This window comes from Perognathus longimembris, chromosome 17, assembly GCF_023159225.1.
Source record: "Perognathus longimembris pacificus isolate PPM17 chromosome 17, ASM2315922v1, whole genome shotgun sequence".
NCBI classification, from domain to species: Eukaryota; Metazoa; Chordata; class Mammalia; order Rodentia; family Heteromyidae; genus Perognathus; species Perognathus longimembris.
The window spans coordinates 56525087-56552662 of record NC_063177.1 but is presented as its reverse complement, the minus strand read 5'-3'; the positions used below and the strand labels follow the sequence as shown (position 1 = coordinate 56552662).

General features: G+C 44.7%; 2 protein-coding genes across 2 annotated transcripts in view; one reads left to right on the top strand and one right to left on the bottom strand.

Moving 5' to 3' along the window:
- Nucleotides 1-27576, bottom strand: part of Tbcd (tubulin folding cofactor D) — a 148507-nt gene that overhangs the window by 72322 nt on the left and 48609 nt on the right. The window contains exon 13 of the mRNA XM_048366218.1: nt 27452-27546. Within this exon, the coding sequence (XP_048222175.1) occupies nt 27452-27546 (95 nt within the window). The remainder of the gene's footprint in view (nt 1-27451; nt 27547-27576) is intronic.
- Znf750 (zinc finger protein 750) lies at nt 10386-20264 on the top strand. Its single transcript, XM_048366219.1, has 3 exons — nt 10386-11403; nt 16973-18571; nt 18707-20264. The coding sequence occupies exons 2-3, from the start codon at nt 17151-17153 to the stop codon at nt 19422-19424; spliced, it is 2139 nt and encodes a 712-aa protein (XP_048222176.1). The 5' UTR covers nt 10386-11403; nt 16973-17150; the 3' UTR covers nt 19425-20264.

The following is a 27576-nucleotide window of genomic DNA, read 5'->3' as shown; positions in this document are numbered from 1 at the left end:
ATTCTCAATTCCAATTAAACACAAAACAAATTAGTAAAAGCAAAAACATTAAAGCACTTTTAAAAGCCCATACATAGGGCTGGGAATGTGGCTTAGTTGTAGAGTGCTTGCCTAGCATGCATGAAGCCCTGGGTTTGATTCCTCAGTACGACATACACAGAAAAGGCTGGAAGTGGGGCTATGGCTCAAGTGGTAGAGTGCTAGCCTTGAGCAAAAGAAGCTCAGGCCCTGAGTTTAAGCCCCAGGACTGGCAAAAAAAAAAAAAAAAACCATACATATTCATGGATGCACATACTTGTACACATTCATGTCAATACTCATATACTCCCAAGAAATTGCACACCAGAAAAAGGGAACTTAAAGGCCAGAATTAAGACATTAAAAATGGCAGGAGAGGGAGACCGCAAGATATTATAAAGATGTTACCAAGGGAATAAGAAGCCCAACAAGATGACAGAAAATACTTGCAGATCATTAATTCAGCTAGAATTATCCATGAGATAAGATAGATAGATAGATAGATAGATAGATAGATAGATAGATAGATAGATAGATATAGAACTTTTACAGTTTTTGGAGCATGGTGGCACAGACCTATAATCTCAGCATTCAGGAGGAGAATCACTTTTACAATGGAACAATAAAAGGACTAAGTATAAACACTTTTAAATGACTATTTTTTCTTAATTTTTTTTAAGGTAAGGTCTCAATGTCTAGCTCAGGCTACTAGTCTGAAATTCGTGATCTTCCTGTATCAGCCTCTTGAGTGCTGGAATTGCGAGTGTGCCCTATCATGTCCAGTCTAAAAATGACAAATCTCTTGAAGAGACATCTTTCCAAGGAGATACACAGGCTAACAAGCACATGAAAAGATGCTCAACACTATTAGTCACTAAGGGAAATGCAAATCAAAACCACATCAAGATATTCTTTCAAACACCTTGAGAATCCACTTCACCCCAGTTAGAATGGCCATTATTAGGAAAACAATAAATGCTGGCAAAGGGACTCAAATACACTGTTGGTAAGAATGTAAGCTTGTTCAACTACTCTAAAAAGCAGCAGGGGGGTTCCTCAAAAACTAAACATAGAACTAACTACCCCTATGAGCCAGCAATTCCACTCCTCCAATTATTCAATAGAACACAAACAAGTCCACATTAATACCACCAGCACAACCAGGTTCATCACAGCACTATTCACCATAGCCAAAAATGGAACCTGTTCAGATGCAATTTAATGGATGAATAGATCAAAGAAATATGGTATAAATATACAATGGGATTTTACTCATCCATTAGAAAGAATGGTATTGTACCAATTATAAGGAAATGCAAAGACCTGTAAAAAATTGTGTTAAATGGAGACAAAGGATAAAAAGACAAATGACTCCAAAAGCAATACTTGCAAAACCATTTGGTGTAAACTAACTGAACAACTCATGGGGGGAGAGGCAGAGAGGGAGGGGGAGGGGGGAATGAGGGAGGAGGCAACAAACAGTACAAGAAATGCACCCAAGGCCTAACATATGAAACTGTAACCCCTCTGTACATCACTTTGACAAAAAAAAAAATTAAAATTTTTGGGGCTGGGGATATAGCCTAGTGGCAAGAGTGCCTGCCTCGGATACACGAGGCCCTAGGTTCGATTCCCCAGCACCACATATACAGAAAACGGCCAGAAGCGGCGCTGTGGCTCAAGTGGCAGAGTGCTAGCCTTGAGCGGGAAGAAGCCAGGGACAGTGCTCAGGCCCTGAGTCCAAGGCCCAGGACTGGCCAAAAAAAAAAAAAAAAAAAAAAATTAAAATTTTTAAAAATTATATTAAGTGAAGCCAGACCCAAAGCAACAAAAGGTGCATGGTTTCCCTAATTTGTGGTAGATAGAATGTGCCTATGAATCTGTAAGTTAAGACATTAGGCAGTATGCAAGTGGTTACAAATGAATTAACTGAAGTATAATAGACTCTCTGGAGAGCTCAAATAGTATAACTTTTTGAAAAGAGTAGGTTAAAGCCCAACAAAATAAGCACCAGGAAATGGCTATATGCAAGAGGGTGGTAGGGCCAAGGGTAGAGGGGTAGATGAATGAAGGTAGACAGGGAAGGTAAGAAGGATGCAGTCAAGAATTCATGATACAGGGGCTGGGGATATGGCCTAGTGGCTAGAGTGCTTGCCTCGTATACATGAGGCCCTAGGTTCAATTCCCCAGCACCACATATACAGAAAATGGCCAGAAGTGGTGCTGTGGCTCAAGTGGCAGAGTGCTAGCCTTGAGCAAGAAGAAGCCAGGGACAGTGCTCAGGCCCTGAGTCCAAGCCCCAGGACTGGCCAAAAAAAAAAAAGAATTCATGATACATATCACAAAATTAAGAAAAATAAAGGAAGGGGTAGGCAGAAGGGGGGTGAGAATGCGATCAAAATGCACTGCATTCATAAACTGCTTTGCTAAATGGCATCTCCTTTGCACAACAACTTAAAGATAATTTTTTAAAAAATTAAAGAGATTCCCTCATGCTCACTAGGTTAGGCATAATATTTTAGAAATGGAAAAGGACATGGAAGAATTGCAGCCCGGTCAGCTGCTGCTAGGAGTAGAAGTATATAAGATGGTGCTATGGAATGCAGCTGGATGGCTCCTCCAGGTGGACAGAGGACTGCCAGGTATGGGATCTGGCAAGACTACTCCTAGACAAGACTCAGAGGAAATGAAAACAAAAACCATTTCCATTTGGTCACAAATGTCCACAGCAGCCAAAACATGAGAACAATCCAAAGGTTACTAAATGACAAACAGAGAAGCATCTATACAATCCAACAGTGTTTAGTCTTAAAAAGGAATGAAGTTCTGAAACATGGATGTGCTTTGAAACCATCATGCTCAGTGAAAGAAGCCAGATCCAAAAGGTCACAAAGAAAACAGAAAGCTCAAATAGTAAAGATTCCACTTGTAAGAAATTTCCAGAATAAGTGAATTTACAGAAACAAACAAACAACAAAAAAAAAAACCCAGACTGGTAGTTGTCAGTGTAAAGGAAGGAAAAGCAGGTTCTTCTTATGGGATAAAAATGTGTCAGAACCAGTCAGAACTAACATCCTGTACATGCCCCAGTGTTACTGAATTCTTCACTTTAAAAAGATTAGTGGTCAATTTTATGGGAAATTTCATATACATTTTTTAAAGGCACAACAGGAAATGGTAAAGCAAACTCCTTTCCCTGCCCTTTCTGAAAATACAGTCCTGAGGACTTTAGCAGGTATAAGCAAGGTCAGAAGCTACAGTGGTCCATAGGATGTGAGTGTAGGGGTGTCCAGGATACAGACAGCCAATAAAGGCATAGGAAGCCTCAGTAAGGTGAGTGACAGTCAGAACCAGGTGGGATCAGGAGATCTAAATAACTGTGTCCCTCTCCCCAAGAATTTATATAGAAATCCTTCCCTATAAGGTAGGGTTCCCTATCCCTTCTAAGGCATTTAGTAGGTGGGACTTCTGAGAGACTGTTTAAGAAGGGCATGAATGCCCAGAGCAACCACAGAGAGCTCCTTCTTCCTAATACAGAGGACATAGTAAAAAGAAGCTCCCATGGCACAGATGGTGCTTTGCCTTGGTCATGTACTCTCTAGAACTGAGGGATCAGTGTCTGTCTGAGCCACCTAGCCAGGGGAATTCTTTTATGGCAGCCTGAACAGAACAAGACAAAAATGTTCCCAATTTGAGTATCAGTGCCGTACAGGTCAGGAAGGCCCGCAGGGTACAAGATGGCAGAAGGAATCAAGAAAGAAACTCTACATCTAAACACATCAGGTCACACTGCAAAACTCCAAAAGCATGAGGAAAACATGGTCCCAGAGAAGCAACAGCTCCCATCCTGATCAAGTACACCAACCACATGTCCCTTGTGCAAAAACATAGCCAAAAGAGATGGCTGTCCCAAGAACACGGCCAAAAAGAATTTTCAGATCACGACAGAGGTGGCTTGCTACCAACACACCTTAACTAAAAAGCCAACCGAAATAAAATCATCCCAAAGAAGAGTTCTAACATGCAAAATAGAACAGTGGGCAAAACAAATGTTATATGTATAAAGACTAAACAGTGTCTCAGAAATAATGTCTAAGAAAAATGATGTCTTATGTTTGGTAAAAAGAACTATAAATCTGACACACTTAAGTATTCAGGCATATAGGCATGACCCAGAGGGTACACTAAAAAGCTTATTTCTGACTTATTTCCAAACCAATCATTCTCCAACTGAATTTTCATGCTTTACCTGTTAAAGGTATTGCTCTGTGGTCTGGGGATATGCCTACTTAATTTCTCAAGACTTGTTTTATGCTTATGAATGTGCAATATTTTTTTTTTTTTTTTGCCAGTCCTGGGCCTTGGACTCAGGGCCTGAGCACTGTCCCTGGCTTCTTCCCGCTCAAGGCTAGCACTCTGCCACTTGAGCCACAGCGCCGTTTCTGGCCGTTTTCTGTATATGTGGTGCTGGGGAATCGAACCTAGGGCCTCCTGTATCCGAGGCAGGCACTCTTGCCACTAGGCTATATCCCCAGCCCCTGAATGTGCAATATTTTTAAAATTCCTTTGTGTCTAAGAAAATATACTCTCCATTGCTACATGCAGGGTTCCATATAAATCCATAGAATCAAACCTGTGTTTCTATCATTAACTATAAAATATATATTTGAATTATATATATTTGAATAGTACATTATGTGTATATATTATACACAATATTGTACGTGTATGTATATGTGTATCCAGTATTCTGTTTCCTAAATTAGCTTATCATTAATGGCAAGAGGTATTTCAGCTCTCAGGAGAGCACCAGGTCTGTCCATTTATCTCTACAGCCTTGTTAATTTTTGGGTTTTATTGTCTCTGGCACCTGCATCAGTCAATCAGGGCTTGCCACCAGCACCACATATATACTGTACAGGGATCAGAGCTGACAAGGTCATGGCTGAGTGATCAGTCCATACACAGGAAGGTGAAGGCACTACAGTGACCAGGCACAAGTTCCTCAGCAGCTGCTGATTCACTCTCACCTCTAATTGTGTGCAACCTTCTTCCTGGACCAGGCAGGGACATCCCCACAGGGCTAAGCTGACAAGAGGCAAAGTGCCCTAGGCACTGGTGCACAGTTGGCACATCATGTGAAAGGATGTTCTGTATCACAGTGCAAAGAGGAAGAGGCTTAAAGTACTGACCCTGAACCTGCTACTTCTTTCTCTGCTCTGGGGTAACCATGAGGATTCACAATTGATCCAAATGCTCAGAGTAATGCCCAGACATAGCATGTGTTCAATCAAATGTGATTCCTATTTTCAGAACCTGACATGAATGTGAGGTAACAGAACCACTCTGAAAGACACAAAAAGAATGTAAACCACAGCACAGAAGGAAAGAGACAGACCAAAATGAGTATAGACCAAAATGAGTATCTGGAAACATAAGACTAAAAGACACCTGCTACAATGGATGGAAGCTGATGGGCTCAGGACACAGACAAAGAAAAAGCATGGCATTGATGACCAAGCTGGGTAAAGATTAAATGGCAGGCAGAGAAGAAGCTGCAATCCAGTGTTGAGAGGAGAAGGACTCAGCAGCAATCACTGAATCCTATATGTCTCTGTCTATTCTTACCATGTTTCTCATCACTAGTGTTATTTGTAAACAAGTGGAAAACAAAAAGTTTCTAATGTTAATGTTGACCTTGTCCCTATTCAGTTTAACCAACTTCTATCTGTGGCCGAGAGCACAGCAAATTCACCACTGGGGCCAAGACTTGAAGATGCTTCTAGAGGACACTCTAAGCAAGACAAAGGCCCTGCTACCCAGGCTAAACTGCTATGCTGGATAGGCCGTAGGTAGGGAAGTGGGAATGCTCAAGACTTGGCCTAAGTTCACAAACCTGAACTGAGTTTCCCCAATCAAAAAAAAAGTAGACCACTCCTTCAAAGTTTCAGGTTTCTCTTCAGACACAGAATAGCAGTGCCAGGCAGCAGCTGGAGGGATGGGAAGAACTGGGGCCTATCTACACAAACAGAAACAAAAAGCTTTTCACCTGCTGTCACCCTGAAGGCTCAAACCACTACCATGCAGGGAACTGCCAGAAAAACATATACTTTGCAAAGGCTGCCCACAGGCCAGGCACTGACTACAGCCAGGTTTTCTACTAAGCCAGAGCAACACCCACCCCCAGACAGGTAGACTGGAAGAACCTTATTAGGAGGAAGGAACATCCACCAAAATATATTAGCTCCATAGTCACAGAAATTCAAGTAGGTCATCATTTGAAAGAATGAATGAATGCATGCAAACATACATACATACTTCAATAATGACCTTAACAAATAAAGTCTTCCATTTGTCCATCACAAAAAAAAAGAAATGTCCAACAATAAAATTTTCCCCAAATTTGCTCACACACTTGGTCTCATCCTACTAGAATTGCCAAGCTAACTCCACTCTTACTTTTATGAATCACTAAACTAGCTGACAAAACAAAACATGGAAGTCCACTAGTTAGCCTCAGACTTTGTTTAAAATGAGAACCTAAGGAAGATGGCTAGACAGTGCCAAGGATTCCGTCTGGCAAGTGAGGAACCCAAGGGCTAAGGGGCAGGATACAGGCCATACTAGCCCAGGGATGAACAACCCTGGTGACCAACCAGCTGGCTCCTGCAGGACTTCTAAGGCAATGAGTGCAGACTGGAAGGAAAGTGGCCTATCTGTGTCTTGGCCAGCAGCCTCCTGGGCCTGCAGAGGCTCTGGGAAGGTGTGTCTGCAGAACAGCAGGACCTGCCCCTGGGCGGCTGCTGCTCCAGGCCTGCCTGGTAGCTCTGAGTGAAGCAAGAGGTGTCGAGCACCTAGGGCAGACCCAAGTCTAGGGAAATCTCCAGACCACGGAGAAAAGCTGTCCTCAGTTCAGACAGGGCTCTAGCTACACAGATTCATGGCCTCCAGCAAGCACAGCCTCAGTACCAGGATTCAACAGAAAGGGGTGAAATCAAGCAGGGAAGGAAAAGAGTCATAAACGTTCGTAAGAGAAAAGGTAATAAAAGAGAGGGGCTGGGAGTGTGGCTGAGTGATAGAGTGCTGGCCTAGCATGCATGAAGCCCTGGGTTCCATTCCTCAGTACCACATACACAGAAAAGGCTAGAAGTGGTGCTGTGACTCAAGTGGCAGAGTGTTAGCCTTGAGCAAAACGAAGCTTGGGTGCAGTGCCCAGGCCCTGAGTTCAAGCCCCAGGACTGGCAAAAAAAAAAAAAAAAGAAAGAAAGAAAGAGGGAAAGAGACAAGGAGAAACAGGAGCACAGGGCCATCACCCTCTGGACCCACACAAGAATGTTATGGGAAACAGAAGGAAATACCTCATTATCCTAGTGTCCCACTACAACGATTTCAGTTAAAAAGAGCCCCCAGACACAATTTTCAATAGAGATGGAAGGAGCAGGTGCAGGGGGTGGGCTCAGAGCAGCACTGCCAGGCCAGACACAGAATTCTAGTCTGGGTCAGATCCTCATGCCTTTTTTGCTTTTTATGATACTAGAGTTTGTACTTAGGACCTTGCACTTGCTGGGCTGGCTCTCTACCTCTTTATCACTACACAAATCCTTTTTGTGTTGGTTATTTTTTTGAGGTAGGGTTTTCACTTTCACTTTAGGGCCAGGCTGACCTGGACTGAGATTCTTTTATTTGAACAATCCTTCCATTTGGGGATGATAAGGCACACACCATCATGCCCAGCCATTGGTTGAGATGAAGTCTCTTTATTAGAAGAGGTTGCTGGGTAAAGTGACTGATCAGACATGAAGGAAAAGCCTTCTCTGGCTTCTCACGGATGGAAAAGTGGCCACATGTGATGGCCCTAAATCCATCACAAAAGATTAGGCACACAACACAGGTAGGATATTACTGTTGAAGGGACAGGAAGAAACTGAGAAGCAAGTCATGATATGGTGTACCTGTACCAGGCCACACTGCTCACCCTGTGCTCCCTCTAGTACAGGGAATGTCCTGCAAGGTATAGGGAACGTCCTGCAAGACAGCGTCAGGTCTGTCTGGCCCGGGGAGAAATGTCCTGATGCAGATGACCAGGTTAACACTGTCATGCACACCCAGCAGCACCCTGTCTAAGACAATAAGATGCTGCCAGACAAAGAATGGCCACTGCCTCAGATACTCCTCCAGTCAGCACCTTACAGGCATCACTGCATACTATAATGAGACTGCCACCCTCCAGACTAGCTTCCTAGTCAGGCTACTTCTCTGTGCTTTTCTGAGTCTACATGGCCTGTTCTGTGACCAGGGGGACTAATGCAGATGGCACTCAGGGCCCCTGACTGAAAGAGACTCTGTGGATGATGGTTACTATTTCCATTTATCCTCCTAAGATTTGACTTTTGTTGCCAGAAACTGCATTACAAGACTTCTAGGTAATTGAGAAGACTAAGTGTGGAACTTCACACTTTCAGCAACAGAAAAAAGGCTTTTTTGCCTTCATATGGCATCAGCTACAGAGTGAAAAAAAGGGAAGAACCATCAGGAATGATTAGGAAGCTTGAAGTATACGATAATTGCCCTAAACCCAAGGAAGCCCGGGCTCTCTGACACAGCATCGTCTCTAAAAGGCCCAAGAACTCTGGGAATCTACAAAGGAGCACTGCAGAGAAGCCCCTCAGGAGAAAGAGTTGACCCTCTTCATGTGGTGCCAGATGCCAGGATGGCAGGCAGGACACAGTGAGAACAGAAAAGTGCCACAAGCACTGCACAGGTTCAACACCCACCCTACCCCTGCCAAAAAATGAGCATTACCTAAAAGAGATAAGAATAGGATACCAAACTAGGACCACTCAAACTCTGGGAAATGAGAGATGCTGACTATGAAAAGAAGCCACTTAATAGAAGTGCCTGAAAACAAAGCTAAGGAAACTGAGAATACAAAGGAGAAAGAAAGGTACAGGCATGCAAGAATCAGTTACACACAAAGACCAGGGATCACCATTCACATAAGATCCTAAATGGGTAAAATAAGTCCATGTTGAAATTCATCAGCCTATGACTGATGAATCTGGACTGGGAAAGTACTGTTAAGGCTGTGCTTTGTGAACAGTCAGTGCTCATGTCACTGAAGAAGCACTGTAAACTAACAACAAATCATGTGCTTACTCAAGTGTCCAGGGGTTGGGTATATGATGTCCACATTGACTGAAAAGTGCAGAAAATAAGTGGGAGGGAGAGAGGAAGGACAAGAGGGAAGCATAGGAACTATATCAAACAACAAAGACAAAGGGGCTGGGAACATGGCTTAGCAGTAAAGTGCTTACCTAGCACGCATGAAGCCCTGTTTTCTATTCCTCAACACCACATAAACAGAAAAAGCTGGAAGTGGCCCTGTGGTCAAGTGGTAGAATGCTAGTCTTGAGCAAAAAGAAAGCTCAGGGACAGTGCTCAGGCCCTGAGTTCAAGCCCCAGGACTGGAAAAAAAAAAAAGACGAAGACTAAACCAGTGAGAAGGTATCATGGGTCCAAACCTCATTTAATATAAAAGGAATCGAAAGAAAAATACCTAAAACAAGAAGTGGAGAAAGTGGGGAGGGGAGGTTAGAACTGGAGACTGATAAATATTACTTGGAATCAACATGATAAATACCAAATCCTCAGGTAAGAAAAGGTCATAAGGTGCCTGTGAACAGTGGGACAGGAACACAGACACCTGTCACTCTCCCGCTAGCCTCCTTTGAACCTGGCTAGCTGTGGCTGCTCAGCAAAGCACAACCAAAATGCCTGGCCTTTCAGAGACGGGAACCATCCACTTTGCTCTCTACAAGCCTAGAGCTGTCCTAAGCCCATCCACTCTTGGGGGGTGTCCTCTAATATAAGCCATACTGGAGCAGGTGCCTCAGAAAATCCACAGCAGTGGGGGGTGGGGGGGGAAGAGAGGAGAATGACTTTGTGCCTCAGCTCCACTCAAGGGAGAGAGAAGCATCGCCTATGAAGCTCTGCCACCCCTCCTGGCCCCAAGACCACAAGGGACCATAAAACAAACAGTAGATGTCTCAAGCCACTGAGCTGAAGGTAGTTTGTTACCAGCAAGAGATAAGAGGAATCTCAGGGAAATGCAGTTCTTGTGAAAAGACTATGGAACTATTTTTTTTTTTTTTTTTTTTTTTTTTTTTTTTTGCCAGTCCTAGGGCTTGAACTCAGGGCCTAAGCACTGTCCCTGGCCACTTGTGCCACAGCGCCACTTCTGGCCTTTTCTATATATGTGGTGCTGTGGAATTGAACCCAGGGCTTCATGTATTCAAGGCAAGCACTCTTACCACTAGGCCATATTCCCAGCCCCTATTTTTTACATTTTAAATTATATAGATGTCTGACTGGAACAAAAGTTTTAAAAAATAAGAATTAAAGGTAAAGCCAAGTTAAAATCTTGTCTTAAATAAAGAGAGGGAGAAAAGAAAAAATAGTGTGTCTGCCATAAAGAGCCTGTCCTTGTGCCTTGGTGCTCTAGCCTCTGCCAGAAGCTTTAATAGCACCATGGCATCTCCTTCTCCTGTCCCCAAAGTGACAAACACACCAGCCTTTACTGCAGGCAGGTCAGGGCCTCAGATAAAATAAACAAGCAGTTTGAGGGAGAGAATAAAATGACCCCCAAATTAAGTATCTGAATTATTTTCTAAAGAGGGTGTGTGATGGTGTGCAGCGTAACTATTCTGACGGCACATGTGCACCCCAGCTCCACAGCCAATGCAGGCCCCAGCATGCAGTAGCAGACTCCTGTGACAGGCATGAGGTTGGCTTCCGCCCTGCCAGCTCAGCTCTCAAGGAGACCTCAACAAAGAATATGGGAGTAAGGGTAAGAATGAAAGGCACACAGGTGGAAAAATGTCTGGCTGCCCCTCACAATGAAGACACCATGAGGGATAGTCTCAATAGTGGAGGGGAAGAAACTTATTTCAGAATAAACCTGATTGTTTATCTGCCACTGTATAACACTTGAGCTCATTCACCTGAGTCTATTCTGGATCAACTATCAGAGTAAGACCCTCAGCATGGGAATCTGAGCCCTGGCAAGGGCATCCTTGACCCTTCCCTATCTGGACAACACCAATATGGACCCTACACAGCCACTATGCTGGCGCCTGGCTCATCAGGTCCCGTCTCAGTGAGGCTGCACGGAGCTCAGTGGGTGCAAACACATGAATTGTAGCTGCAGGCGGAGGAATATCAGGTGCATCTCTACGCCCTGAGGGCTCAACTCCTACACTTAAATCCCTCCCACTGGAACAGCCGGCTCCAGTTTCACCCAGCCAGCAAGCCAGCGTGAGAACACATCCTGCTCCTCAGCCCTCAACAGCAAGCTCCTGACGCTGCACCCAGCACTACCCAGCTCTGGTAAGTGCTTACCATTTCTTCTAAGATTTGAGGTTTGTTTTAAAACTATTCTGGTAATAGTTTAAAATATCTAGCTGGATGAATGCTTGCTGGTATGTGTTCTGCCCTGCTCTGTGCTCTGAGGATTACTCAGGACATAGCAGGTGCACCGTGGGGATACAGACCACGATTACAAAACTCCTGATGGAGCTGACATTTAAAATACATAGAATACTAAAAATACAAATAAGCCTAATTCTGCCATAAAATTCATAAAAGGTAAATCAAACTATAAATTTAATTATTGCTTAATTGTTCCCTGCTGGCTTATTTCCTGATCTAATTTTCTTTAACTTTTGAAGTTTAAGTACAATTTTTACATCAACTTTTAAAAACAAAACTTTAACCAACAAGGTTTTCATTTGGTTGCTAAGGCCAATACACACAAAGGAATGGTTTTCCTTATATGAAAGTTCTCATAACTTTGTATGAAAGTAATTATCAACCCGATTATTGGCAAAGTCTGACCAAATCAGATTTCACTTAAGTACTCACTTAAGAATTTCTACATTTGGGGGCTGGGAATGTGGCCTAGTGGCAGAGTGCTTGCCTCAAATACATGAAGCCCTGGGTTCAATTCCTCAGAACCACATATATAGAAGTAAGTCAGACGTGGTGCTGTGACTCAAGTGATAGAGTGCTAGCCTTGAGCAAAAATGAAGCCAGGGACAGTGCTCAAGCCCTGAGTTCAAGCCCCAGGACTGGCCAAAAAAAAAGAATTTCTACATTTATTTGTGGGTGTCCATTTCACATGAACCAAGGCACTCCAGGGTTTAAGGCTGGTCTCTTAAGGACAAAAGAAGCAAGCTGGGATCTAGGGCAATAGACTAAGCCAGGCACTCCAGCACTCCGGCACTGTGTATATCGTGGGCTGATGTGACAGAGCACCTGGCTGTTTTCTGGATCCTTTCTTTCAAATTTACTCCAGAAGACTGATTTCTCGCTAGGTCAGGTCTGTCCTGAAGTCTACCTTCATCTTAAAGAACAGAAAGTCTGGGAGGGAGTGGCGGCCATCACTTAGAAGTTCAACTGGAGTAAAACTCACAAATCTTGTTCTTGCGACAGCCTGGTGGGTAGACGACAGTGGCATGCCCTTGAATGGCGCAATAATGCCACATCACAGTGTTGTAATTATACCATGCCCTTCAAGACGTTCCACCTGCGAGGCTCGGTGCCAGACAGCTGGACACACAGCACGGCCTCAGCTCACAGGTGGATATGCAAGACAAGCATAGCTACCTGGCCTGCCCAGGGCTGTCCCACAAAGCCAAGCTGTAATTACCTCCACAGAGGACTGTCAGAGCTCTCTTAAAATACTATTTCTCTTGTCTTATTTCCCAAGTTCAAACTCCTCATGCCATCTACTCACTGTTCCCCAAACTAGCAGCTATGTTCAGTGTCCACATTTAGAGACCTGCAGCAATCTAGTGCTTTAAAGACAAGACAAACAAGACCTTGTAGCCAACTGAAACCACAGCTCTAGGCCCAGGGCCCTTTCCACAGGCAAAGTCAAACAGCTTGATTTAAGATACTAAAGCCACACAGGCAGCCTCTGTATATCAACAGGAAAATGGGGGCAGAAGCTCAAACTGGACCCTGCGCACATGGTTCTGTCACTGTGCCCCATTGTTCTCATGCTCTTTGTTCAGACCCTGTCCACATTGTAGTCAAAGGGTTCAGAGAGGAAGGTCAGAGCTGAGCCACGGAAGGTATGTGTGTGAAAAAAGCTGCCCTTGGCAGGCAGAAGAAACATGGACACTTGAACATCAGCTCAAAACCCAAGTAAGCAACTGTGAGGATGCCTTCTTTCCGATCCTCCTGCCCATCAAATGGGAAGTGCCAGGAGAGGAGGTGAAGGACTGGATAAACATACAGGACCTGCTAGGGTCCCTATCTCAACACACTAACCACTTACAGAAGGGGAACTCCAGCACTCATAGCTCCCACAGTTCTCCAGGTTGCACTCACAGAGGAACACACTCCCACCCCTAAGAAAGGGCCAGTCAGTCAGACACCCTTCTCCCTGCCTGTACGGAAAACTTTACCTCTGAATGCAAATCCAAACTTACTGTAAGCAAAGTTCTGGGTTTCACTGTTTTGGCAACAATGTGCTCTTTTTGGAATATTTTTTAACACCAGTAACTGTCAAAGAGTACAAAGTCCAGCAGGTATAAACTGACCAGGCAGGACTACTTCAAGCTTCTGCTCCCAGACATATTCACCTGCTGCTGTATGGATGTAGGTTGGTTTCTTCATCCTTGTAAACCTCTAGAGTAGGACAGAGAGCTTACCAGCTGACATCATCATTTAAAAGCTTACAAAAGCATCAATTTTATCCTCCTTACTTCTCCAACACAGCTGTTTATAGACAAGTGAGCTATACCCGCCTTACACCTGCCTCATAGCAGCTGAATTCCCTGCTTTAATTGGCAATTGTGCAATCCTGAGAGGTCAATTTACCCAAAGTTACTAAAACTGTTGTATCCAGGACTCCATTTTTATGGCATTCCTTTCAAGCAATAAATCCTGTAGTAAAACTCTCACCCAAGGACCCTGGCACAGGAACCACTGAGTGTGCCATAACCAAACTGCCCAATGTCCTGGAGGCCAGCTAGTCAACAACAACAACAACAAAAAGGCTCAGATCAAGGCTTCAGATAACCACATTTAACTGAAAGCAGTATGGGCTGCTAAAGAGCAGTTATTCCCAAGTCTCATCTTAGGACAACACTTGGGCATTCTGCATACTTTCTGTAAGAGTTGAAGAAAGCTTAGAGGCTCCAATGTGTGTATTTGGCCACTGTGGCATGTTAATATCTTTTGTCCAAAAGCACCAGCTGCATTCAGCAGTGTTGCTCTGAAGCCCCATCATCTTCTGCTTCCTGAGGGATTTTCATGTGTGGTTGAGTGTCTGCATCTACCCTCAGTATCACCAGGACACAGCTCATACTTGATAAAAGTTTGCAACTGTCATCATTTTGATCACGGTGCTTCCAGCGAGTGATGAAATCACCACTCTCAGATCTGTGCCATGACATATCCTACACAGCCATGGGAACCTGACTTGTAGAGGTTCTCACGCCTTCAGAATCAGGAGTATAATGAGCATGCCCGCACAAGCCCAGCTGACTTACCCAGCCGCCCTCATCAGCTAGTGTCAGGCACAGCTCCTCTAGCCCCATGACAGGCAGAGAAACTGCACTCTTACCACCCAGGGCAGATATGCCCCCTAGGTACAGGCTGAGCCTGCAGAGAATTACCTCACATCTTTTGTTTTAGTAAGAAAGGAAAAGAGAGAGTCATAAAGCTATTATTACATGTTTAATTTGCTCCACTTTGACAGGGCACCTTGCAGCTTCTATAGCAGGACGTAGCAGGAATACAGACAGAACACCCTCCCCCACTGTGAAAGTTCCCTCATCCACACCCCAAAGGCCTCTCTCCCACTATGGGGCAACTGAAACTGGTTTTGTTATTTGTTTGGGGGTTTTGTATGTGTGCGCGCTAATACTGGGCTTGAACTCAGGGCCTGAGTGCTGTCTTGTCCTTGAGCTTTTTTTTTTTTTTTGCTCAACTCTACCAGCATTTTACTTCTCATCCAAAATCCCTGCTTCACTCTCACTGCTATGCTGAGAGTATGAGTGAACAGCTTTAGATATCAGCAAAGCTCTACTAGCTTAGAGAAGGATGTCATAAGTTCCACTGGGTTTGTTGTTTTGAGACAGGGTCCTACTATGTAACCCAGGATAGCCTTGACCTCTCAATTATGCCTTAGCCTCCCAAATGCTGGCTGGGATGACAGGTGTGCACAGTTGTTGCTTATTTTGTTTTGTGTTGGTTTGGGCAGTACTGAGGGCAGGGCCTCCCACTCACTAGGCAGGACACTATCACCTGGGTCATGCCTCCAGCCCCTCTGTGCCTTCAAAGTTAAGTCTGCCTTTATGCCTCAGGCTGGCCTGAGCTATGTTCCTCCTACTTGGGCTTCCTTGTGTTGCTGGGGATAGCAACATGCCACTGTGCCCAACCACTGGTTGGCATGGGGTCTCTCAACTTTTATGCCCAGGCTGGCCTCAAATGACAATCCCCTAACCTCCGCCTCCCAAGTAGCTAAGATTACAGGCTTGAGCCACTGTGCCCAGCTAACATTTTCAAGAAATAATGAATTAAGAGAGAAACCAAATCAATTATTTGAAAATTTGAGGTAAATAAATGAAAATGGAAACCCTGATCCTTCAGCTGGCTGTGTCATTGCCCTCGTTGCTGTGAGGCCTGAGATTCCTGTGCCATATTGTTCCTAAAGGGTTAGTTTCCAGGTAAACATCTGACATCTCAGGTAAAGTGCTACTTCATATATACATCTCACAGGCTCAGTTTTGTAGCTATAAACACTTTTCTGAAATTATTTCCACTGAACTTTAACTGTTAGAAGCAGTTAATTTCTTATTTTATTTGTTTAACTATTTCCAACACAAATCAAGGTGTCTGGCCTGGATTCCTCACCTATGGCCCATACCTCCTCCACCCAGTCACTGTACAGGCCAGCAGCTGCCCTCTGTGCTGGTTAGAAGGCATAGTGAGAGGAGTCTGGGCAGTCTTTAGGGAACTCTTGAGGCGGAAGAGAACATCTGAGGGCTCCCTCTACCCAGGCGCCATTCCCTCTTAGCCTCCTGAGCACAGAGACTACAAAGGTTTAACTTGGTTGTATAGAGGCACATCCAGAAAGGGCAGGGCAGGCCTGTGAGTTTATCCCAACTCACAGATGAAATGGGCAGTAGACAGGACAGAAAGTCTCTCAGGGACTTGCAGGCTGATCCTACAGCAATGCAAACTGTCTTAGTCACCTGAACACAGCGTTTTTATTTATATTGAGCCAACATAAATGCTACTTACTAGGCCTAGGGGTGTGGCTCAGTGGTAAAGATCTTGCCTAGCATGTATAAAACCCTAGGTTGCATCCCCAACACCAAAATGGCAAACAAGGGGGGAAAAATGCGACTTAGTGATAAAAGTTAGCTTTTCATTTCTGAGTTAGAAAGCAGCAGGATACAGTCCCACATCTAAATATTCCTGATTTTTAAATATCACATGAGAATATACAAGCAACAAGGTTAAGCAAGGCAGAACTGCCACACAGCACTCACCGCACAGGGGGTGAAATGACAAAGCTCCTATGAAGGTCCCCCCCAGAAAAGTCAGTTGGTGGCCCTAAGTCAGGACCCGTCCGGAAACCCCAAAGAAACAAATACAGGGAAGGTCCAGATTATGGGATAAAGGCCCCCAAAACTCAAAAGAATTTCAGATATTCTCAGAATTGACACTAAACTTTCATACCTCACTACTCCCTTAGCCCTCGGGCAATTCTTAAGAAAACAGAAAACATTGCAGGAAGTTGGCAGCTGGTAGATCAAGCCAGAGAGGATGCAAGCATCACCTGTTCTCTACAGGCGGCCTGTTCCAACTATCCCTTCAGTGAAGAAACTAACCCACTAACCACTCACCTAACACCAATCTCCATTGTCCACCTTTACAGCTCTGGGCACCACAAGAGGAGCCCTCATCAGACTCTCAGTACATGAAGCTGGCTTCAAATAAAAGGATTCAGAAACAGCGGAAAGACAGAGTTCACTTCCTTATAAGTCACCACCTCCAGTTAAAGAAAAGCCAGCAGTCACTACCCTAGTGAGCTGACAGTCTCAACACAGAGGACAATGAGTCTCCTGAAAGAACGAAAACCAAAAAAGCCACACTACATCCCTCGACCCCCAGGAAAACCCTTCAAGTACAAATGTTTCCAATGCCCCTTTACGTGCAATGAGAAGTCACACCTCTTCAATCACATGAAGTACGGTCTCTGTAAGAACTCCATCACTTTAGTGTCAGAGCAAGATCGTGTGCCCAAGTGCCCCAAGTCTAACTCGCTGGACCCTAAGCAGACCCACCAGCCAGAGCCCACCACAAAGCCAGCCTCTTCCAAGTCCCTCACAAATGGACTCTCCAGCTTTGAGCCAAAGCCCCCACAGGGCTTCAACAAGGAAGACACCAAGGAGAATCTAGAACTTGAGGCTTGTGGAGCACACAAGTGCCTGCAGAAGCCAGTCCTCCAGAAGGAAATGGCACCTGACACTGTCCTCAGTACCCAGCCCAGCCTGGAAAGCGGGGCTCGGCCTTCAGCATTTGTTCCAGTTGGAGAACACAGATTTAGGGGGCCAGAAGACACAGAGTCTCCGGAGGTGCTAGCATTAACCAATCCCACCACCAAAGCCACCTCTTTCCACACCAAATCTGCATTTCATACTCCTAGCTACCCCTGGAAAGCTGGTTCCCCATTCCTCCCACCTGAGTTCCCACATAAAATCCCATCTACAAAGGGATTCAGTGCCATCCCCCCCTATGTGCACCCAGCAATCCCTGAATACCCTCCTCCCTTCTACACAGAGCATGGGCTGGCTGCCATCTACTCACCCTACCTACTAGCTGGAAACACGCCCGAGTGTGACTCTACCCTGCTTTCTGTCTATGGGCCCCAAGACCAGAGACACTTCCTGCCTCACCCAGGGTCCATCCCCAAGCACTTGAACCCGTCTCCATCAACATATGAGCACTATAGACTCTTCCAGCACTACCACTCCAACCTGCCAATTCCTTATGGATTTTATAGGCCAGAGTCTGCATTTTCCTCTTATGGTCTCAGGCTCCCACCTGTCACTGGCATCACACGAGATCAGAGCTCTCGTCTGTTTGAAGATGCTACACTGGCTTACCCATCTTCAAGTCCCTCTGAGTTAAACCTGTCAAATTCACACAAAAAGCCCACAGATTTTGAGAAGGAAAGTTCAATTTCCAAGGCAAAAGACATTTCCAAAGATGGGCAGAGGGACACGGAAGGAGCCAAAATGAGCCCCCGTGCAGGTAGTGCAGCCACAGGCTCCCCAGGAAGGCCAAGCCCCACCAACTTCACACAGACAAGTCAGACGTGTGAAGGCCTGTGTGACCTCTCAAACAAAGCAACCCCTACAGGGGCCCTGGGGCAACAGCCAGAGCAATGCCCCACAGCCTTCAAACCTGTCCTGAGGAGTGAAGAACACCCTCCTTCCCAGCCTCCTACAAGTAAAGCAGAGTCTCCAAAAAGGTAAGGAAGTGTCATTTTCAAAACTTCTGATGTATTGTTTTTGGTTTGGGGCATCTAGCCACATTCACACTTACTCAGAGTATTTTATGTGGTTGCTTCCCAAGTCCTCACTAAGGCTTTTCTGACTTCTTTCAGCCTCCAAGCCATGGACAGAGACTCTCCGACTCAGACAGGGAGCACCTCTCCCCGTGCAGAGGCCCCGCCCACCAGCCCAGAGGATAGTTCCGGGATAAGCCCCCTCAACCTCTCCAAAAAGTCAGAGGCAACACCTATAACCTCTCATGGACCCATGTACACAGGCAGTGCCCAGGTAAACAACCTGGGCTTCTCAGAACTGCAGGACCTGCCCCTCAATCTCTCCGTGAAGGACTCCTGCAATACATGGGCTCTAAGGCCTGCCCTCCCCAGCCCACTGCAAGGGACAGCATCTGCTGCTGCCACTACTGCTACTCCTCCAAAGACTGAGGAAAAGGGATCTGAGAATGAGCCAAACCATGCAGAGACCCAACAGGATGAGGCCCCCAGCGAGAAGACCCCAGATGCACATGTAGTAGACAGCAGTGAAGAGCAGAAGCAAACTGCAGCGGTGGCCCTTTGTCAACTGGCAGCCTACAGCCCAGGAAATATGGGGGTGGGCGATGGGGAAGCCACAGCCCAGGAGTCTGCCTGCCAAGACATGCCCACTCTCAGTTCCACAGAGAACCAGGGGCCTCAGGGTAACCCCAAACCCAAAGGTCAAAAGAGGACAAGTCAAAGGGATACAGGAAAATCCCAGCCAGGAACTAAGAAGCCCAAGCCAAATGATGCAGCACCAAGAGTGTTCACTCTACGCAGAAGGACCCGGGTGTCCTGAGACTGGCCACAAACACACCCTCATACTGAGTCCAAAGCAGCACCTTCACTTCACCTTCACTTCCTGCTGTGCTGCCCAAACTGGCCCCAAACTCAAAAGAGCTAGCAAAGGTGTGTGCCCAACTGAACCTTCACTTTTTACACTACTTTTACTAGTGAAGGAAGGAAAGCAGGAAGGGAGGGAGAGAGGGAGGGAGGGAGGGAGGAAGGGAGGGAGGGAGGGAAGGAGGGAGGGAAGAAGGGCAGGTAGGGGAAAAAAGGAGCATAATTCAGTCATTCAATTCCATTTTTGTAAACATTAAGTATGAATGTTAAAGGGTGTTTTCCAGTTGTAAAAACATATGAATGGCTCACAACTGGTGAGTTAAAAGCCTGACTTCCATATTTGTGAAATGTACAAAATTAGCAGGTGGCTCTCAAGCTACCTTACAGGAGAATCTTTTCTCATAAATACTTTTAGCCCTAGAACAAACCATTTTAACTGTTTTTCTATTGAGTCTAGCTACATGTTTTGAAGTAAATTACAGTTACTGGGGAAATACCAGAAATATCACTTGCGACATTATCAAGTGTTGTGACTGTTTTGACTAAACAGTGCACAAGCATCAGTAGGCTGTTTATAGGAGTAATTTTCTGGAAAAGAAAAAAATGCATTACTGGCAAAAGTATGATCAATTTATTCCATTTGTTTATGATGTCACAGTGAATTTTCTGGACTTACCAGGCCTCATCCCTACAATGATGTATATGTTGCTAATTTTCCAATAAACTCATGTGAATTTTAAGGACACACAAAATGAAGAAAAATATACATTTGTGGGATCCTTTAGAGTATTTTGCCATGAAAGTCAATGAAAAGAGTCAACAGCTAAGGGAACAGCGATTAAACTGAGAAAGTACATATGTGCATAAGTTTATGTCTGTGAGTGTGGATAATCAAGAACAGGTGCATACCAATCTTTGTCCCCAGGATTTCTCAAAGACCATTCAAAGGGTCCTGAGCGTTGGAGACTACAAAGAAAAGTCTCTGGAACTCTTCCCTGCTAGAATTCTCCCAGGGGAAATGTTCTCTCCAGTCTCATCCCCTACACAGCTCTCCTCCCACTTCAGCGCAGAGGCAGCCTGTCGCCCTACACCCTTCATTAGAACCAAGTTGTGGGGCTGGGAAGATGGCCTAGTGGTAAAGTGCTCGCCTCCTATAAATGAAGCCCTAGGTCCGATTCCTCAGCACCATATATATAGAAAAAGCAAGAAGTGGTGCTGTGGCTCAGGTGGCAGAGTGCTAGCCTTGAGCAAAAAGAAGCCAGGGACAGTGCTCAGGCCCTGAGTTCAAGCCCCAGGACTGGCAAAAAAAAAAAAAAAAAAAAGTTGTGGGCTTTGAGCAGGGAATTCTGTGGTAATTAGATGATAAATCTTGTCCTGCAAGCAGTTCTCAGTTCCTCACTAGTTACAACCAAGAATGTCCCAAAGAACTTGTCAATTAACAGCATGTGACAACGTGGAGTAAACATATAAAAGTACCTGCAATGACCATTGCCAAAACAAAACTCTGCCATCCCCAGTTGCTTATTTATGTGAACAAGGCATCTTGCCACAAAGAGCTGAAAATGAAAGACAGTAGGGTTGATACAAATCTCACCTTTTCAAGTAAAAGTATCACTCACCAAAGATCCCCCAATAAAACCAGTCTGGTCAGCAGCAATTCACTTCTCAAATCCTATCTAGGCAAAGTAGGCAGCACCTCATTGCTATGGGAAATGAAAAGTGAAATCTCCACTCTCAAACACTGCTTTGTGAAGATATACAACAGGGGGACAGTAAGAGAGCCCTAAACAGAGTATGTTGCACCAAGACAAAATTCTCTGGGAAATGTAGTAAAAAGATGGGTTCCGGAAGAAAAAAGGTAAAACTCCTGTGAAAGAAAAACATGTCTACGAAAATTTTGATGGAGGATAGTAAACAGGGACCTTGTGATTCCTAGGTCCCCTGATCATTACAAAAAGGTAACCTAAGAGTTCTGTTCCTAGAATGATAACAGAGACAGCAAAACACACTTTGAAACTGGTTGAATTTATTTAAAATTTCAAATGCCAGTTTGTAAGAGGGATGCAGTGCTTGTCGAACCAGGGCAGTCCCTGGTGCCTTTCAAGCCACCATATCCCACTAACCCACACTTTACACTGCCATGCTGCAAATCTCAACAAGTACACAATATTTGTTGACATGTCTTGGCTTTTTTTTTTTTTTTTTTTTTTTTTTTGGCCAGTCCTGGGCCTTGGACTCAGGGCCTGAGCACTGTCCCTGGCTTCTTCCCGCTCAAGGCTAGCACTCTGCCACTTGAGCCACAGCGCCGCTTCTGGCCGTTTTCTGTATATGTGGTGCTGGGGAATCGAACCTAGGGCCTCGTGTATCCGAGGCAGGCACTCTTGCCACTAGGCTATATCCCCAGCCCATGTCTTGGCTTTTTTATGTGCACCAATGTTTTTTTATATGCACCAATATGTGATTCCACACACACCCCAGTTTCCTAATAATAAATACCTATAGAAAGTAGAACAAGGGGCTGGGAATATGGCCTAGTGGTAGAGTGCTTGCCTCACATACATGAGCACCACATATATAGAAAAAGCCCAAAGTGGCACTGTGGCTCAAGTGGCAGAGTGCTAGCCTTGAGCACAAGGAAGCCAGGGACAGTGCTCAGGGCCTGAGTTCAAGCCCCAGGTCTGGCAAAAAAAAAAAAGGGGGGGGGGAGAGAAGGAGGGAGGAAGGCAGGGAGGGAGGAAGGAAGGAAGGAAGGAAAAGTAGAGCAATTCTTCCAGCACTATGCTCCATACTTGGAACCCAAAGTCTCACACCTGAAGAAAAAGGGTCCTCACTATGTACTCAACACACACATAAACTCAGTACGCTCTGTTAGCTCCTGGCACTCTTGAGGACCAGTGTGGAAGCTCACCGAGTGTCAGCATCCCCTGAATGACATAGGAGGGACCACAGCAGCTACGATCTCTGCCCGGCGCAGCATGCAGAGCCCCACCAACCAGGGGATATCCAGCCTGCAATTAGGGTCAGAGTCTGGGCTGAATCTGGCCCACTTATCCCATACATGTACAACTACAGCCAGACAGGACTCTCCAGCCTTCTTGGCTCCTCTTTCCATCTTTCTTACAGGCAGCCCCTTCACAAAACCCTTCCACAACCACTAAGCTGGCCAAAACTGGTAGGACCAACTTTTGTACAACTAGATTTTAACTAAACACTTATAGCAACCAAGGAATGTTTAACAAAGGAAGAGATTTTTCAGCAAAACTTCCATTAAGTCTTATCTGGGATACAGAACAGACGTAAGTGACCAAGCACAAAATATAGTCACTGCACAGACAGTAGACAACACATGCCTCAACCCAGCAACAAAGCAATTGCGCAGGGGGGTTGGTTTCTGGAGCTACCTACTATAATGCTCAAAATGCTCCATTTTCAACAAATAGAAAATTACAAAGTATTCAAAGGAACAGAAAAGTATAGCCCGAGGAAAGCTAGACATTAGATTTACTATATTAAGTCAATTGCCTTAAACAATGCTCATATAGCTAAAAAAAAAAAAAAATCGAGAGTAACATCTGAGCAAGTTCAGAATATCAACAAAGTAAATTATAAAAACAAAACAAGTAAAAATTCATGATGAAGCATGCTTGTAATTCCAACACTTGGGAAGCAGAGGCAGGACAAAGTTACCAAAGACCCTCTTTAAAAAACAGATGGGCCAAAATAGGCATTCTATTTGTCATAGTTCTGAAATGCCATCATATGTTCTATTAATGGGCTCTCCTCTTCTACCCCTTGACCCCTTAAGACCCCTGTCTTAAAAAATTAAAGTACTTTCAAGTGAACTGGAAAAAAAAAAATGGGAGAGGGGAGGCTGGGATATATGTAGCTCAAGTGGCAGAGTACTTATCTAGCAAACCTCCAAGGCACTGGGCTCACTCTCCAGGACAAGGGAGGGGGAATCCTCTAAAATAGAGTTTGAGGCCAGACTTGCCCAGGCACAAGAAATAATCAGTGAACTTAAGGACAATAAATTGAAACCACCCTATCTGAGAAGCAGGAGGGAGGATAAAAAATAAAGGAACTGGAAACACGGCTCAAACGGTAGAGCACCACGAGCAAAAAGAGCCAAGAGCACAAAGCCCTGAGTTCAAGCCCCAGCACTGGCACAAAAGGGGGGGGGAGGGGAGGGAATGGTAGGGTCCACCTAAGAGACCTGAGGGACACAATCTACACACCCAAGATGCTCAAAACAACACTGATTACTAGTTTTTATTGAAACCAATGTGCAGAATTCTCCATCAAGTAAGGATTGCAAGGAAGAAAACAGGGCCACACTAAATATCCAAACAGATCAAAATGCTTGACTTCAAAGTCAAACACTGGCCGGGCATTAGCAGCTCATACCTGTAATCCTAGCTACTCAGGAGGCTGAGATCTAAGGATCACAGTTTGAAGCTAGCCCTGGCAAGAAAACCTATAACACTCTTATCTCTAATTAACCACCAAAAAAGCCAGAAGTAGATCTGTGGGACCAGCAACAAAACAACAACAACAACAGCAGCAACAACAAAATCCTCAAAACACTTTAGAAAGATACATAAAATTCCAAACTAGGAGCACACAAGTACATTTTATCATAATAATAACACTAATCAAATATAGTCCACCTATTCTTGAATTTAACAGAGAAAATCCTGATGACCTACAACCCTATATAAGCTCATTCATACCCAGCATGATCCCTTTATGATACATATTCCCAATGCAGAAGGATCAAAACTCTAAAAAGCTAAAAGGACCCAAACTAGGGCCCCTGAAGACAAGCCATGGCATATGAGACCCCTGAAATACAGAAAACCAGTGGTCTTCAATAAGGTCCTCAAGGAGGCAGACAACATAGTTGTCCACTGAAGCAAAGGTCAAGAAATAGGCTTACAACACGTGTGTGTGTGTGTGTGTGTGTGTGTGTGTGTGTGTGTGTGTACACATGCATGCATGCAAGGAGAGGAACTGGCAGAACTCCCTAGAAAGCCATCCAAAAAAAGCAACATCCTCCTTCAGAACCTCTGCCCAGTGGTAAAGTTGGCCTTCTCAAGGCTATTGCCTTGAAGGCAGATGACAGCCAGGAACCTTTGCCTTCCTTTGCCTGACTTCTCCAGGGCCACTTCTTCCTTCTCAGCATGCACCAATGAAGCTTTCCCAGTCCTCTATGACACAAACAGAAGCTCTGTATGACAAGATGTTTATCTGCATCCTGAACCCTTAGACAATGGTTTTGCAAAGTGTCTGCTTTTGCTTTTCAAGTTAAATAGAATGCCATAGAAGGGACACAACGGCTCTGAGGAGATGAGGAATGCCAGGACTGCTCAACCGTGTACCTTCAACTATGGCTTTATAAAGGTAAGACTTCTCTCAGAGGAATGGAATAAGATCTAAAATAAACATATGCCCAGGTGTGGTGGTCTACACCTATAATCTCGCTAGTTGAGAGGCAGAAGGATCTCAAGTTCAAGATTTAAAATTAAATTTTAAAATGGTTTGTAATTAAATGAAAACATAGAAAGCATGCCACATAGATGCTAACATAGCATGCCACATAGTGTTAATACCTGCCATCTCCATGCTTGCCCTATGCTTGATGGACCTCTGCCTGATACAACTCTTTATCAGACAGGAGAGAGGCACAGGAAAAGGTTACAGCAACATTCAGTTTCCAAGGAGGGTACCACCAGAAAAGAGGTCAGCAATGTACACGTACAGTTAATTTATTCTACATTATGTTTCAAAGGTGTAACAGCAGCTTGACATTATGATACGAATACCTTACCATTACTCTTGGTGCATGGGACCAGTTCAATGTGTGATATCCTACGACACAAACTAGTGCCAAGAAAGAAAAGCCAATAAGAGCAACAATGGTTGGGTCTCCACAACACAAAGGAGACAGGGATCTTGCTAAACCATGTCTCAGGCACATCCAGTTCTGAACTGTGGAACTCTTCTCTATAGGGGCACCTGGGGACCCACTGACCTCTAGAAGAGGGCCAAACTGCAACATCCATATGAAGTTCACCAACTCCCTATTCCCCTGGGGACGGGGCCAATCCTTCCTTACAAGACAGTTTGACCTCTGCTGTACCAATCACAATGCCTCACAAATTCAAGGTAAGAAGACATAATAAGCAATCCATTCACAGTCTAAGCTATAGATAGAGCTGCTACATACTAACACCTGGAAGCACAGTTTCAAGCTGTTCCTCAGTCATCAGGGACACAAACCAAACCACAATGAGATGACACTCCATACTCACAGGATGGCTATTATTTTTAAATAAAGAGTAACAAAAACAAATGTTGGTGGATGAGGTTGTGGAGAAGCTGGAATCTTCATATACAGTTGATAAGAATGTAAAAGGGTACAGCCATTTGCAAAAGCTTGGCAGTATCTTAAACTGACTCAGCAATCCCTCTCCTATAAAACCTTGTACACAAATGTTCATAGCAACATTATTCACAATAGCCAAAAGGCAAGAACAATTTAAATATTTGCCAGATGATGAAAAGTAAAATGTAGTAAATGTATACAACAGAACATTATTCAGTCATAAAAAGATCTGACCTGCTACAAAGTGGATGAACATCAAAAATATTACCCTAAGTGAAAGAATTTAGGCAAAAAAGAACACATATTACAGAGTGCTTATGTGAAATGTCTAGAAAAGGCAAAACAGAACAGTAGGGAGTAGAGTAGATCCATTTTGCCCAGGAGTGGGGAGTAGGGTGAGAGTGCCTACACCCAGGACCAGGGTTTCTACTTGGGGATATGAAAATGGTAAGTTACATTACAGTGCTATCTATTACATAACCCTGAGTATACCAGAGACCATGTAACTGCACACCTTAAATGAGTAAACTTTAGTTATCCAGTAATACTGGTTTTGGAAAAACAGAAGACTACACAGAAGTTATAGGTGCAATGGATCTCCATACTCACTTGTAGTGCTTGGAGTGGACAACTGAACTCAGTGCTGATGAGATGGGGCAGATGGTCCAGCATCTTTGTTCTGGACAGAATTCACCTCTGGTGCATCGACTGTGGGATACACTCAGACAGGGTCCTTGGGCCAGGAATATGGCCTAGTGGTAAAGTGCTCACCTCATATACATGAAGGTTCAATTCCTCAGCACCACATATATAGAAAAAGCCGGAAGTGGCGCTGTGGCTCAAGTGGTAGAGTACTAACCTTGAGCAAAAAGAAGCCAGGGACAGTGCTCAGACCCTGAGTTCAAGCCCCAGGATTGGCAAAAAAAAAAAAAAAAAAACAGCACAAACAAACAAGACAGGGTCCTTGGGGCCTCTTCAGACTTCTTTTCCTTTCACTCTGAGAGCATCTCCAGCCACACCAGGGGCTATCCCCATCAACTATACAGCAGCAGGCCATTACCGCCCCATCTTCTGCCTCTCTCTGGCCAGATTGTAACAGCTAGCCTGGCTCATGGGTCCTTCTGCTTATCCACCACACTACATTCCACTGATGCCACTACAGAACTCCCCCAGTTTTCTACCCTATCCCCAGAAGCCTTATCACCAGGGCACCATTGTCACTGTAGGGGACACATGATGTTGCAGGGGCACAGGGTTCTATAGCTGTGGGTGTTCTCAACAGGTGACAGCAAGAGAGTGAAAATCAGCTCTTAAGAAAACCAGATGGTGACACAGCAGTTCACAGCCCTCCAACCCAGCATTCAGGGTATCTGTATAGGGAAGTTCCACAGCTTGCTCAAGAGGTCATCAGGAAATTATCAAGCCTGGTACAAGGAAGAAGTCTGGAAGATGCATGTAATGCATCTGGGAGTACATCTAATGCACTTTGCTACACCATCACTGTCTTCAACTGGCCATGCCAGGAAGACAGCTCATCTAAGGAGCCCCATCATGCCACAAAAAGCCTAAGGATAGATTCATGTGTTTCAGCTACTTACCCTCTGAGAGTCGCAATGGAAGCAACAGGCCTCGTCTACCAAGTTCAGCAAGCGCCAGACATCCACCATGCCATGCCTTGTCCATCTCCTGAAAACTGAGTCCAGAGTTATATTGTCAGCTCTCA